Source organism: Nesoenas mayeri, assembly GCF_963082525.1.
Source record: "Nesoenas mayeri genome assembly, chromosome: 5".
Taxonomy (NCBI): domain Eukaryota; kingdom Metazoa; phylum Chordata; class Aves; order Columbiformes; family Columbidae; genus Nesoenas; species Nesoenas mayeri.
Genome location: NC_137548.1, coordinates 48,637,795 through 48,651,799, shown reverse-complemented (window position 1 = coordinate 48,651,799; position 14,005 = coordinate 48,637,795). Strand labels below are relative to the sequence as shown.

General features: G+C 39.2%; 1 protein-coding gene across 2 annotated transcripts; it reads left to right on the top strand.

The window, feature by feature from the left end:
- Positions 1-1,339: 1,339 nt before the first annotated feature.
- EHF (ETS homologous factor) lies at positions 1,340-13,504 on the top strand (the record flags this gene model as incomplete). 2 transcript variants are annotated; one of them, XM_080345849.1, is made up of 8 exons in its annotated part: positions 1,340-1,436; positions 3,914-4,159; positions 4,461-4,520; positions 6,371-6,439; positions 6,531-6,599; positions 9,566-9,625; positions 11,808-12,003; positions 12,792-13,504. In XM_080345849.1, 8 exons carry the CDS (start codon positions 1,340-1,342, stop codon positions 12,889-12,891), a joined length of 897 nt encoding a protein of 298 aa, XP_080201975.1. In that variant the 3' UTR covers positions 12,892-13,504. The 2 variants fall into 2 exon arrangements, with proteins under 2 accessions (XP_080201975.1, XP_080201976.1); XM_080345850.1 differs by lacking the exon at positions 6,531-6,599.
- Between the last annotated feature and the right edge of the window lie 501 nt (positions 13,505-14,005).

Below are 14,005 nucleotides of genomic sequence, written 5' to 3'. Positions count from 1 at the left end.
TATGGAGGGGAGGAAAGAGAGACTTGTAAAAGTTAGATAATTTATTTTAAATGACAGAGGAAAACAGCAACCCCGGACATCTTCAGGCTGTTCTTTGAAATGGAGAATCCAAGTGTTTCTGTTGACTCTTTCTTCTACCAGACTGGTTGCTGGTATGAGCTTCTACAAAACTGGTCAGGCTGTGCTCTCAGTGGAAGTTTTCTCATTGGCCTCAGTTAGCGAAGAGTTTAAGCTTCACAAGTCCATTCTGTTCCTCATCCTCTTTTTAAATCCAGGGTGAATTCGGTGAATTCTAGCTGCACACACATGCCATCCTGATGTCTAATGTTTTGGTTTTGAAAGACTTTGTGGCTTTCAATTTAGATTATTTTTAACAGGTTTTTTTCTGTGTTTTTGTATAAGATAACAATCTGAAGCCTTTATACTATTTAACAAATTACTTTCCCAAACTCTTGAAGAATGTCTAATGGTTATAATTTATATTTTTAAACTTTACAACTTCAAACCATAATATAAAATATCAAGAGCACTTGTAATTGGGTAATTTTGTATACCTTCTCTGGAATTATTTAGCATATAATAAATAGATGACATTTTTCTAAAACATCACCTAAATGGTTTTGGGTATTTTTAAAAGTATAAATAAAACAGAGGAAAGTTTTACTCATGGTGCTAATGCTAAGTGGAAAGGAAAGTTTTTGTCACTTTGAAGAGGGAATACTGTCTTGGGTGTGGTGTCACTCCAAAATGCTGTTTCTGTTACACCAATGACTGTCTCATTTACAAGATCTTTGACAGTCTGAATTTTTTGGTCATTTGAAATGTCTGATCTGTGATACTTGTTACTGAAAACTGCTATGGACACTGCTGACACAGATTAGATAAGAAACTAGGTCAGTTGACAAGATGTTCCCTGTAACATTACCTCCCTGTAGCATTAACATATGGGTCCTTTTGTTTAAGGGAGTTTCTGAAAAAAACTATTACTATTTCATTTCTCAAAGTATGGCAGTTTTCCTGTTTTGCTCTGTCAGGAGGATTGTCTTTTCATTCGGCTTAATTTCTGGTTACAGTTCATTCATTTATGGAGGGGCAGCTGTTGAAACTTGCTTCTTGCATATGCAAATCAATCATGGTAATTTTTATCAAAAAAAAAAAGTTTGTGGCAGTGGAAAAGGGGTTGTGGCAACATGTTCTTGATTTTAGTTGCATCTTCTACAAGTGGAATTGGCTTCCTCACTTCAACTTCAGTGGATTTTTTAGCTTAGAGTTTTTTTGCCATTTACCTCTTAGACTAGACATTACTCACTGAGCAAGCTGTTCAATTCACTTACAGATCATGATTTTGGAAGGAAGTGGCAGAATGAGTATCAATTCCAGCAGCAATTTACTCCACCAGCAGCCTTCCTGGACAGATGGATATTCCACATGCAATGGTAGGAGGAATTCAATGGCTCTGAGACATGTTTTTTGAGGTGAGGCAGAGGGAAGAGGCTATTGTATTTTTAAGCACGCAAAAGTAGTATTTTTCAGTAATAGTAATTTACTGGAGTTTCACTTCTGGTAAGAAAACTTTCCATTTGTTACATACTTGTAAAAAAGCTGAACTCACAACACTAAGTTTCTGAAAGTGACCAGTTTATTGTTCATTTCTTTATTGGTTCTTTTTCTTAAAATGAATTTAGTGGTGTTGAAAGTGCCAAAAGTTCCCTCTCCTCAGTCCAGAATTCTTTCTCTCTTACCTTTATCCCTCACTCCTTCTCTGAACCAACATTACTGTTCAATGCTAATCACCCCTCTGGCTTTCCAAGGGAAGAGTCTTCTAGCTCCTTCACTGTTTGCTTTTTCAGCTCAAATTGCTAGATAGCTTTCTAATTAGACTGACACTAGAGCACTAGATAGCATGTGATCTGAGAACTGTTTTTTTCTTACTATTTTCTGATTATCTGACTGTACATATGAAAATGTGTTCATATATATCTTCACTTTCAGTATAAAAATACAGATATAGACATATATCTATATAGTGTTTAATACAATTTTTAAATTCTTTTTATCTCTCAGTCAACAGACAAATCCATACTGCAGTTTTCCTTCTAATCCAAATGCTGCAACAAAACTTACAAATAAGGTACTCACTCAATGGAAGTCTTGTTCTTTTTTATGTGTAATTTCTAAATACACAAAAATACAGAAGTGTGCACTTAATAAATGTGCTGACCCGTCTGTAACAGATTCATGTGAAAAAAGCCCTGGCTGAGTTTCACTTTGCACTGGATTTCATGAACAAAAATGGTGGGTTCTGTTTACATGTTTCTAGTGTGGAACTCATGTTTTAGAGGAATGGGAAGCCAAAAGCTCAGACCAACCTCTACAGTCATTCATTGCTTCACCTTCTTTTATTTATTTGCTCTCGCACTTTAAGGCTCTCCATTTACATTAGGAGTCTAATGGCCTCTGAAATCTCTTTACCATTCTGAACTAATGGGAGTAGAAAACAACCTCCTTTTCATGGAATACTTGATAGCTCCATCAAACCTTTATTCTCTCACATACCACACTCCTAATAGTTTCCACTCTCACTCCCCAAATCCTTCAACAGGAGGATGAGAAACAGTCCTGCAAACTTGGTAAAATACTGATGCAGATCTTCTTGGCCAATATTGACAAAGAAACTGATGGAGCTTCTTCGTGTTTACCTGGGAACTAGCACTGGCCACTGTACTTCAGCCAAAGAAACCTGAGATCTAGTTGGACCTAAGGAGAAGAGATTTCCTAAAACATGACCACTCTGTTGCTTGTGGTCCTCTAGCAATACTCATTGTTGTCAGCATTTCTCAGAGGTGCATGGGTAATCTTTTTCTTGGGGAGTCTGAGAACAGACTGGTGCCACATCCTGGAGTGGGGCTACTGTAGAGCTAGGCCTTGGCAGTATTTTCTCCTCCCATAATTCAACCACCTCTGCAATCTCTCATTTCTGCATCCCTAAATCCTTCATGAACTTGTGAGAACTTTTTCACACTGCTGTTTTTGCCTGGCATACTCCATTGTCCTCCTTTCCCAAGGAATGAATTGCACTGAATTCCTTTTGCCAGTGCTTCTGTGAGGGCAGACCAAAGCAGACTTGCCTTTACTCTTATCTTATCTATTTATCCTATCCCCACATAAAATTTCTTTCATTTGCACATGTAAATTATCATCATGCAATGACATCTAACTGAGAACAGTTTAAAAGATTGCCAAGAAAAGATTCAGACATCCTAACAAGAAGATTAGACAGTTTCATAAATAAAAATGGATTTTACAACTGGATTCAGAAATCACCTTACCTGACCACAGAAATAATAAGCATTCATCAGAACATGAGCTTTATCAGGAAGTTGTGGGCCATACTGACAAGCTTTTATGGTGGAGCAATATGAAAGTGCCTTGGCTTTTTTTTTTTCCTTTGATTGAATCCCACAACTCTTAGTCAGTCCTTATTAAGTCATTATTCAAAGAAAATTTCCAAGTCACATTATCAGAATTTTGCAAGGCTTTTTCCATCAGTTTCTGATGCACTAAAATTATTTTCCAACCAAAGAATCAACATACTTTTTGAACAGTCCTTCTGTAAGCTATCTCCCATTAACGCATTTTGGTTTATTTAGCCAATATTAATCAATTAATTCCTACATGCTCAATCTGCCAAGAGAGGTGTAATGCAATAATTACCAGTTTTTAACTGGAAAATTGAGGTAAAAAAAGTAACAATACTTTCTCTAGTAATAACTACTGAGATAGTGTCAAAGATTGAGAAAAGAATCTAGAACTGTGGACTTTCAGGGCATGCAATTTACCTATAGACCTTTCTTGTCATCAACATAATCCCATGGTCATAACAAATATAGTAAATACCTATTTTCTTTTCCAGTGTCCAGCAGCTTCTATGGAACCCAGTGGCATGAAATACACCCGCAGTATTGGACTAAGTTTCAAGTCTGGGAGTGGCTGCAACATCTCCTTGATACCAACCAACTGGATGCCAACTGCATACCCTTCCAGGAGTTTGATATTAACGGGGAACATCTGTGTAGTATGAGCCTGCAGGAATTCACTCAGGCAGCTGGAACAGCAGGGCAACTGCTTTACAGCAACCTTCAGCACCTAAAATGGAATGGTAAATAGATTTTAGGCAGAGATGCACATACAGTGGTCTGAATTCTAGCATATTCAGAAATCAGTTACGTTCCTCAGAGACCTATCTGGCAGATCTCATTTGCTTAGAACTCACTCACTGTATTGCTAAATTGCTTAGCTATGCCATAAGAAAAACACCTTAAGGACCATGGGAAAGGGTATGTTTCCCACTCCAAAATTAGCTCTCTGGCTCAGCTGTAGCAGTAGCTGCTTGGAGATAATACCTTTGATTCTTCTGTGCTCATTGTCACATGTTCTAGTTGCCATATGCTTTCTTGCAGGCCAGTGTGGAAGTGACATGTACCAATCTCATAACGTCATTGTGAAGACAGAGCAAACAGGTGAGTAACAGTTTGGTAGCTTGTCGTTTGATGGTGACAAAAAGAGGAAACTGTCCATTCCTATATATATATACATATATATATATCTATATATATCTATAATTCCAAGAGAGATATCAAAAAGATATCACACCAGTGTCAGTCTCTTTGTATGCTGGTGTGTTCATGAGCCACATTTTAATATCTTCTGGCAGAATGAATACAGATTCATGACGTGCCATGTCTCCAATAAATACTACCAGTCTGTTTATTCAGGTAACCCAGAGGAGCCCAGTCTCTTCAGCCAGGGACACTATGTACCTTCTTGCAGCAGGCAAGCATTGCAATCTGCAGTCCATTCCTTGCCTGTACTGGCATAATGTGGGTGATGTGCATGTATCAGCCTCAATGATTGCCATATAGGAGACTACAGTAATTCTTTAAGTCCAAGTTTATGAGATCTTGGTATAATATTGATTCCTTCTTCTACTAGGGATATACAGTGCAATGCAAAGTACCTCAGCTGCACATTCTGGAAAGGTCATAGCCCAGGACTAACTAATGGTTCTTGCTGGGCCGAATCAGGAGTGGCATGATGGGGCTCTGGTTATTCTGACTACAGACCATAGGAGCGGGTTTAGTTTCTACACGAGCAGAAGCAGGTGCTGTGGATTGGGGCCACTGGGGAAGGGACTTCTTGTGAACCTATAGGAATGGGGCTGGCGGTTTAGAGCAGAAGCCTGCATCATCCTGGCAGACCATCACAGTTGCAAAGACAGGTGCTGAAAAATAGCAGAACAGGGAGACAAGCTGTCTCACAGTGTTTTGGCTGGTCAAAGCTTGTCTTCTGAGGCAGCATTAAGAAGATGAGGTGTCCAAGCAAGTAAAGGGGGTATGATACTGTAGGAACACAAGCTCTGGGTGCCCAAACATGCAGCTATTATTTAGCATACCTGCTAAATTCCTATGTCATAAATGTCAGCCAAACATGATAATTTAACTGTAACATAGTCGGGTGCGGTTTTTTTTTTCGTTGTTGTTGTTTGGTTGGTTTTTTTTAAATGTCATTATTATTAACATACAAAAATTGAGTAAAAATTTAGATTTGAACTTTATACCTCACCATTTCTGACCTGGATGCAAAAGAAAAATACAGGGGTTTAAGGCTTCTCACATCAAAAATGCACTCTGAAGAAAGCAATTCCTGATCAACGTACAGGTCATAAAGATGATGCTTCTGCTCTGTTTACGTTGATCCATCTGACCAGATTGTCACGAAAAATTATTCCTCTTTAATCATGAGGATGTTTTTTAGGTTAAGGATGGAGACTTGAAATTTCTGGAATAAAATTTCCCTTCATCTAGTATAAGGCTTTGATGTTTCTCACTATGTGCTTACACATACACATGAAGCTCTGTTTCAGAGGGGACCTTTGAATTCCACCATTATAGAAATTAGAATCATTATAAGCATCCTCCTATTTTACTAGATATTTGAGAACACTTTCATTTCTATGGCACCAAAGCACTGTCATAATCATCAGGGGCAGAGAATTCACTGAAGAGCCTACTACATTATTTCTAAAAGTCAGTGCTTTGTGTAAGTACATTTGCCTCAGTATGCAACCCCATCCGTAATTTGCGTGAAACGATATAATTTCATACATGGCCCCTTCACGTCTTGATTCCCTTCACAGCTCTTTTTTTTTGTTTGTTTTGTTTTTGTTTGTTTTGTTGGTTTTTGTTTGTTTGTTTTTTGTTGTTTTTTCCTCTTTTTATCATTTCTTATTCCTTTGGTGCTCAATATTTGCCTCTGTGCTAAAAAATGTTATTTTAGTGATCTGTTTTTCCTTTTGATACTTTACCTTCAGATCCATCATTAATGGTGTCCTGGAAAGAAGATAATTACCTGTATGACAGTGGCTATGGTAGCACAGTAGGTAACTAACATCACAGTATTTAATGTATTTTTGAGATGGTTTTATTGTTGTCTAAGGCTATTACTTTAAATGTCCACTTTTTAATTCACAGAGCTATTGGATAGTAAAACATTCTGTCGTGCTCAGATTTCCATGATGACAGCTAATCACCAGCCTCCTGGTAAGGAACTAGCAATTATAGTGTTAATTGTTTGTCACTTGTTCCAGAGCTGTCATCTGTGTGGTCTTCTGTTGTAGGATTGAAACTGAGTCACCATTAATTTTAAACCAAGCAATACTGATTCTCATAGCTCGTTTAGCTATCATTATTACAATAGCTTGTTTCAAATAAATGCTTCTCTCCTCTCTCTGTAAAGACAAAGAAGATAAAATAATCTGTGACCTCTGCATATCTTTTAAAGTGCCTGAGTCAAAGGGGAAGATATAAGTGTCAGAGAGATAAGGTGTTCCAGCTGCACTACACCTTTCTGTGGTGTAGCTGAGTATGGGTGAATGAGTGCCATGTTCCTCACCAGAAATGGCTGCTTTTCCCTAGTGAGCCAGTGGTTCATGCTGAGTAAGTTGCTAGGTTTGGGGTCAGCCCAGTGGAGCATTAGGGCAGGCACCAAGTGCTCTGCCCAACTACACCAGTAGAAGGGTGTACTGGACCTCATCTCAGCTAACAGTAGGGCAGGCACCACATGCCTCTTCACCTGTCCACAGTACTTTCATGAGGCAGAGATACAATCTGCCTGCTAAAGAGGAGGAGAAAGAGCAAATCCATTTGCTGTAGTGCTCGGTGGAAGTGCAGTCAGACCACACACATTGGGGTGCTCTGTGGACCATGTCCTGGGGGCAGGCATCAGAGGCAGAGGTTAGAGAATGAGGCAGTGGGAAAAGAGGAGAGGAGAGATTTCAGGGGAGTGAGAAAGGGGGGAAGGAAAGGCAGGTCCTTCTTAGGAGGCTGTTAAGCAAAAAGACCTGAAGGAGAAAGCAGTCGAAGTCACGGGAGGATAAGAAAAGAAAGCACACTGCTGTAGATGCAGCTTCACAGGTGCTGTCTCTGTACTGGGGGTAAACCTGTGCCTCTGCAACCAGGTGGCAGTCACGGCCTCTGTGCTTGCCCATTGGCTGCATCCCCCAGCCTCCCAGCACAGCCAGACTTGCCAAATGACACACGGTTTCAACTAATGCATTCAGCAGTAAATTTAAAAAATTAAAAGAGAGAGAAAACCTGACCAGAAAAAGAAAACCACCAAGCCTTAAGAAACCCAAACCAAACATTTTGTTTACTTCCTTTGCTGCTTCCATCGGCTCTCACAAGATGGCTACCAGGATTTCAGAGCTCTCTGACAGGACTGGGGACCTGTTAAGATCCTGGCATGGTGTGTTTACCTGCTGACTGCTTGAGCCTAGAGCTAGGGTGGCACGCCAAGGGCACAGCCTTCTGTGAAAGCTAAATTTGTATATCCTGTAAAAAATGGCTCATTCCTGAATCATATGCAAATACTGTGCAGCCTTTTGTCAAAAGTTTTGCAAGACAGCTTTGTTGAAACTGCATTTTAATATGTCAGGTCCCCGCCTCCTAACATGGCATGTTTGAAACTGGTCTCCACGCAGGAGTGAAGGCAATGTGGGAGACTATTTACACAGCTGAAATACAGAATAAATCACCATCTAGGCAGAAGGCAACTGAATTTCCAAGAATAAATCTCCAGCTAAGTGCAACATAACAAACATTTGCAAGTGAATTGTGGAATTTTAAAATTAGAAGAATTTATGTAAGAAGGCAAATAAAGGACTGGGTGGGTCCTTCTGTCCTCATCTGGACTTTCAACAGATGTTTAATAACATCAGGGGAATCATAATCTGAGAAAAGGCAGTGAAATAAGCCTAATTTTATTTATCTTCCCTTCCCCCTGCAAGCCGAGTGAGGTTCAGGCTAGTTCTTGCTCTTTGAAAGTGAGAAGGCAAAATGACTCAGAGTGCATTTACTACTTGGGGGTCAAGGACAATAATTATGTCAGGCACAGAATATTGGAGGTTAGGCTTATCCTCATTGACCTATTCAGTTTGTGTTGCCAGTTATGTATGAATAAAGCAATTGTGTGAATAGCTTTGCATTTACCTTTTCACATGCAGTTATTATAGTTGCTTGTACAAATCCAACAAGTTTTTATGCAAATGAATATTTCCTGTGAGTCATTTTCCCATGCAAATACCCAGTTTTCATGAAAACTATTATAATCATGCATTCATAGAAGCTGGGAAAATGTGCGTGGGACCTAAAGCTTTGCTTTATGGAATTCAGGCACAAAGTATGCTGAAAAGCAAAGGGGCTCTCTCACAGGACTATCTCTCAGGATTTTAGAAGACTTAGAGCGATCCAGACTGCTGTGGTTTGAGGGTGAGAGGGTTGAACACGCAGACTGTGAGGTAGGTTACAGTCATAAACAGGAGTAACTTTTCATTTTCTTCATTTCTGAAGAAATGCTTCTGCCAGAAACCCTATTCCTCCTTTGTTTGGCTGCAGGTGATAAAGTACCATCAATAAGAAATGGCTTGTTTCTATGGCTCCGAGCCATGAAAAAATATATGCCCGTCCAGCTGCCAAAACTCCTACCAGTGCAAACCCATTTACTCACTCTGCCTCCCCCAAACAGCCACATTTTGCCAGTTCATTATGTTTTAGTTAGGTAGGTGTTCTGTGCATCGGTACCAGTGCATACATTTCACATTAGATCATCTCTTCAGAAACAAATAAGCCCCCAAAGATACATGCTTCTGCAAAGACTAAGACATTATGAGACAATTCAGGATTCCTTTTATAGATGTCATCATCTTCTTTTTCTCTCTTGCACACATAACATGAGGTGAGGTATTTGTTAATCAAATTTAGGTTTCAAAAGCCAAATGTTTACCTCTGCATTCGTTCTTTATTCATCAATGGTCTCTTTGTGAAATGTGCTAATTAACATATAGTACAGAAAACAAAACTCTCTCCCTCCTCACTTAGATTACCTTCTGAAAAGTTATTATCTTTAAAAGAGGTAATAATTTTTTTGTGGTTTTATTTCTTTCAACCTGCTAGTCAATGGAAAGACTTTAATAAAATTTACAAATAGGCTTCATTTTCCTTCTCTGCAGATTCTTCAGATGTGAAAAAATTGCAAGATCATACACCAAAGTCCCACACCAAGAAGCACAGTAAGTTGACATCCATGTTTATAATGGTTGGTTGATTGAAAGTAAATAAATACATTAAAGCAAATCACCTTTGGGAGGGAAAAGGAGGTATTTTGAAAACAAAACTTGTTAGATCGTTATTGTGATTGAATCCTCCAAATATCTGACTGCTTCTAGTACTGTTTGCTCATGTTATTTTTGACTCAGTACTGTTATACTTTTCAAATTGTTTTTATCAGTGAGGGCTTATGGGGAAGCAACCAGAAACCAGTTGCCTCTTCCCTATGTTGAGCTGAGCTGGTGGACTGGAGTAAAGGAATGATGGAGAAGACCCAAGATTAAATCAAGGTCTGTGCATGGGAATGGCCATGCTTGTGCCTATACCTGCCAGGTGCAGTATGCACCAGAGACCCTACTCAGCAACTCCTTGCAGACCTTTTCACACATGGTGTCAAGAGCAACACCTGCCCCTCATTCTTGCCACTTTCTTCTCCTCTGATATGACAGTCTTTCCACCCCCCTCATCCATTTTTTTCTACTAGTTTTGATTCAACTTGACTCTGAAGACAGGTTACCGTAATTGTGATTTCTGGACATAGTTCCATTAATGTACTTTACTGAGTTTTTTATGCTGAAAATACCTTGTGTATGTCTTTTGCATCCTGTGTCATTCTCCATTTATAATAGAAAAATCTTAATACTGGTCCTTCACTGCATTTTGTAGTATTTGAAGAGAAGACTGAGAGATGACCTCATCACAGTCTGCAACTTCCTCAAGGAGGGCAGCGGAGGAGGAGGTGCTGATCTCCTTTCTCTGGTGACCAGGGACAGGACATGAGGAAACAGAATGAAGCTTCACCAGGGGAAATTCAGATTGGGCATTAGCAAAAGCTTTTCACTGAGAGGGTGCTTGGACACTGGCACAGGCTCCTCAGGGAGGCACCAAGCCGGTCAGAGTTCAAGAAACATCTGGTCAAAGCTCTTAGTCATGTGGTTTAGTTTTACGTAGCCCTCTGAGGAGCAGGGAGCTGGACTTGATGATCTTTATAGGTCCCTCCCAACTTGAGATATTCTATGATTCTAAGAACTCAACCACAGCCTTGGCATGCTGGGCTAATCCCCTACATTTCCACTTTCTTCAGTACTGTTCTCTATCATGATCTGCTGAGTATGTTAACTGATATCCAGATAGACTAGGTCCACCACATTTTGTTGGTTCTAGAAAACAACTATAAGAACAAAGAAAAACAATGGATTGGTTGGCTGAAATCTACTCATGTTGCACTGTATACTGTTTTCTGTTTAGCTTTACATCTTTGAGTAGCTTCTTTTGTTTTTAATTTGTTCTAAACCTTTACATACTTTTGAAGACAGACCAAAGGACTGCTATCTTTCCAGCCCACCTTGTCACTGTGTTTGTTATTCTTCATTCATAAACTACTACATCTGGCCTGTTGGAAGATTTTTTTTTTTCTCCTGGGTTTTCTTATGCCATCTCTACAGTAACTGTGAAATGGATTTGTGCTTGAACGGCAAGGTCTGCCTTTTCAACTTAGAAATCTGGTTTTGCCTTTTTTGATATCACAGTAAAACTTTTTATACCCTTTTTACATACAACGTTGACTAGCCAGTTTTGTCACTATCACTCTATCCACTCTACACCTTCTTATTCAAGTCTACCTGGGACCAAATATTCATTGATGTGGAATTGCATCTCATGTCAGTTTAAATGCATGGAGATTCAGTCCCTGTTTCACAATTATCTTGGTCATTTCATGTACTGCATGATAATATCAGGGTACATGCCATGCTGTAGAAGAATATGAGGAAAAAGGGGCAAATGAGATGACAGGAAAACTTAAACACGTTATATTCAGGGCAGAAACAGTGCCAAAGGCAGAAGGAGACAGTGGGTGATTTTGACTCTGCTCCCTCTGGTTGCTGAGGCTCCTACCAGCTAGCCATGAGTCTCAGACTGCCAAAGGCTGACACTCATGTCCAGCCTTAGTATAAAGACTGTCAGTGTCTTTTCCCTATATATCTCTGAAGTGGGGCTTCTGTGCTCCAGGAGCTATTGCTTCTTCCCTATCAAATACTCATCATTTGCAGATGACCTACTGTAAGAATATGACATAAAAATGACAAGCATAGCCTCAAGAGCTCTTTAGACACTCCTTCCTCCTGCCCCACTTTCCTCTTTCAGACCCTCGAGGAACTCATCTTTGGGAATTTATTCGAGATATTCTTCTCAATCCTGAGAAAAACCCAGGATTAATCAAGTGGGAAGACCGGTCAGAAGGTGTCTTCAGATTTTTAAAATCTGAAGCTGTGGCTCAGCTCTGGGGAAAGAAGAAAAACAACAGCAGCATGACTTACGAGAAACTCAGCCGGGCTATGAGGTGAGCTGAGATTTTGCTGTAGAAGACTGGGGCACATAAATATACTACCCAGATGGAGAGCCTGGTTGACTTAAAAATGGATTGTCAGCAGCACCACTTGCTGTCTTTGTCAGCTGAGTCTCTCATACTAATTTTTGAGACTGTAATGTAATGTCTTTTATTTCCCCTCCTGTGTATAATACACATGTTATATATACAATATACATTCTGTTGCTGTCCACCCAAACAGCCAATGTAGGAAGGAAACATGGTTTTATTAAGCTGAAAGTTCATGTGCTACTGAACTGAGAAGGCTTAAATGGCTCAGTAATAGTCAGAGACCTTGTTATTTCCAGCAATGTTCAGAAACTGAATGTACCCCTTAACTGTTGACAGTTACAGGTTTACAAATTCCATGTGAGGATTTTATTTTCTCTTTGCTTTAACGTTTTGAGCAGTTTTGCATCATCTGTGAAAGTTCAAAATGTATTTTAAATGAAAGCTGAGATTCCTTCCTGGTCTGATTTCAGATCCTGTCTCATCTGGAAGAATCCATGAAATCTCATAAGAATATGTAATAAATATGGCAATATTCTGTGACCTGAAATATGATGAAAATTCAACCTCAGAATTCAACCTCTTTATCTTTCAGTTATAATAACCTTAGGTGTTGTGTATATATATATATCTCAATAGAAAGCAAAGACTTTTCAGGTAGCTGAGGAACTGTCTAGTTGGCAGTGGCCCTTTAGGACTGTAGGTGAATTTAATCTTAAATATTTTTCTTTTTTTTTTTTTTATTTTAACAGATACTATTATAAAAGAGAAATCCTGGAACGTGTGGATGGTCGGAGATTAGTATATAAATTTGGAAAGAATGCCCGTGGATGGAGAGAAAATGAGAATTAACTATGTCAAGAAATAACATTTAAAACACCTGGCTGTAGATATTCAAAGACTATTTTCTTATATTTATGTACCAAACTGGGGTGAAAAAACAATTCTACTTCTGTCGGGAAGAAGGAACATTATCATTATTGGTGTTAAAATCATTTTATTTGAAGTATGTCCTGTATGGGGAGAAAATGTACACAGTTTTCTGTGATATAACATTATAGAATGATGATTATTTTTCCTTTCTTGTGAAGTTTTTATCTTTTTGTTTGTTTGTTTTGTTTTTTTTTAATCATACAGGCATAGTGTGGTTTATGAGTCATGCAAGGAAAGGGAAGGAGAGAAATATTAGGGCATTTATTATGATCATCCACTTTAAAAAGCAGCTATAAGTGGAGGAAGCAGTAAAGCATCTCTGAGCCAAGCACTCTTCTTCCATATCTGTAGTCAGCTGGTTCATGGACTTCATTGCCCAATATCACTTGTTTCTTCCCTCCTCTGATTTTTGAGTGTTACAACACCTTGCTGGCTTCTAGTTGCTTGTGTTCAGTTAGATGGTGGGTTCCTCTTCAATTAGCTTATCCCAGCTACAGAGAGCAGTGAGTCTGAAAGGTTGCTGTTGGCATATATTTGCAGAACCCATGCTACCTCCACCATTGGGATCTCCTTTTGTAGGAAGAAGTTTAAGGTCTGACCTTACCTTGTACTGAGTATCCTCCCTAATCTCTAAGGGGCATTCATCTTATCTCAGGAAAAGGGCTATTTGTTTTTAACTAACATCTTTGAGGTAAACTGCAGGAAGACAGTCAGTCTCAGGGACCAAAAGCTATTAACAGAAGATGATAGTTTTCTGACTGGGCGAACTTACTGAAAGGCAACAGTTTCTCAGTAGAAATACTAGTACTCCTCTCACGCTCTTATATTGCTTTAATAAGCATTCAAATCCATGCCATATTGAAGCAGTGATGAAATGGGAAAGCAAAACATATGTTAATCTCATGGCATGAGGGAGCAGTCTGCCCTGCTCCTTCAAGTTGTATGGTCCTCCTAGCAGGTCAAGTCTCACTTGGACAGATACTTTCAAAAAACCTTTGAGAAACACAAACCTCCATTGCATGTAAAAATACTA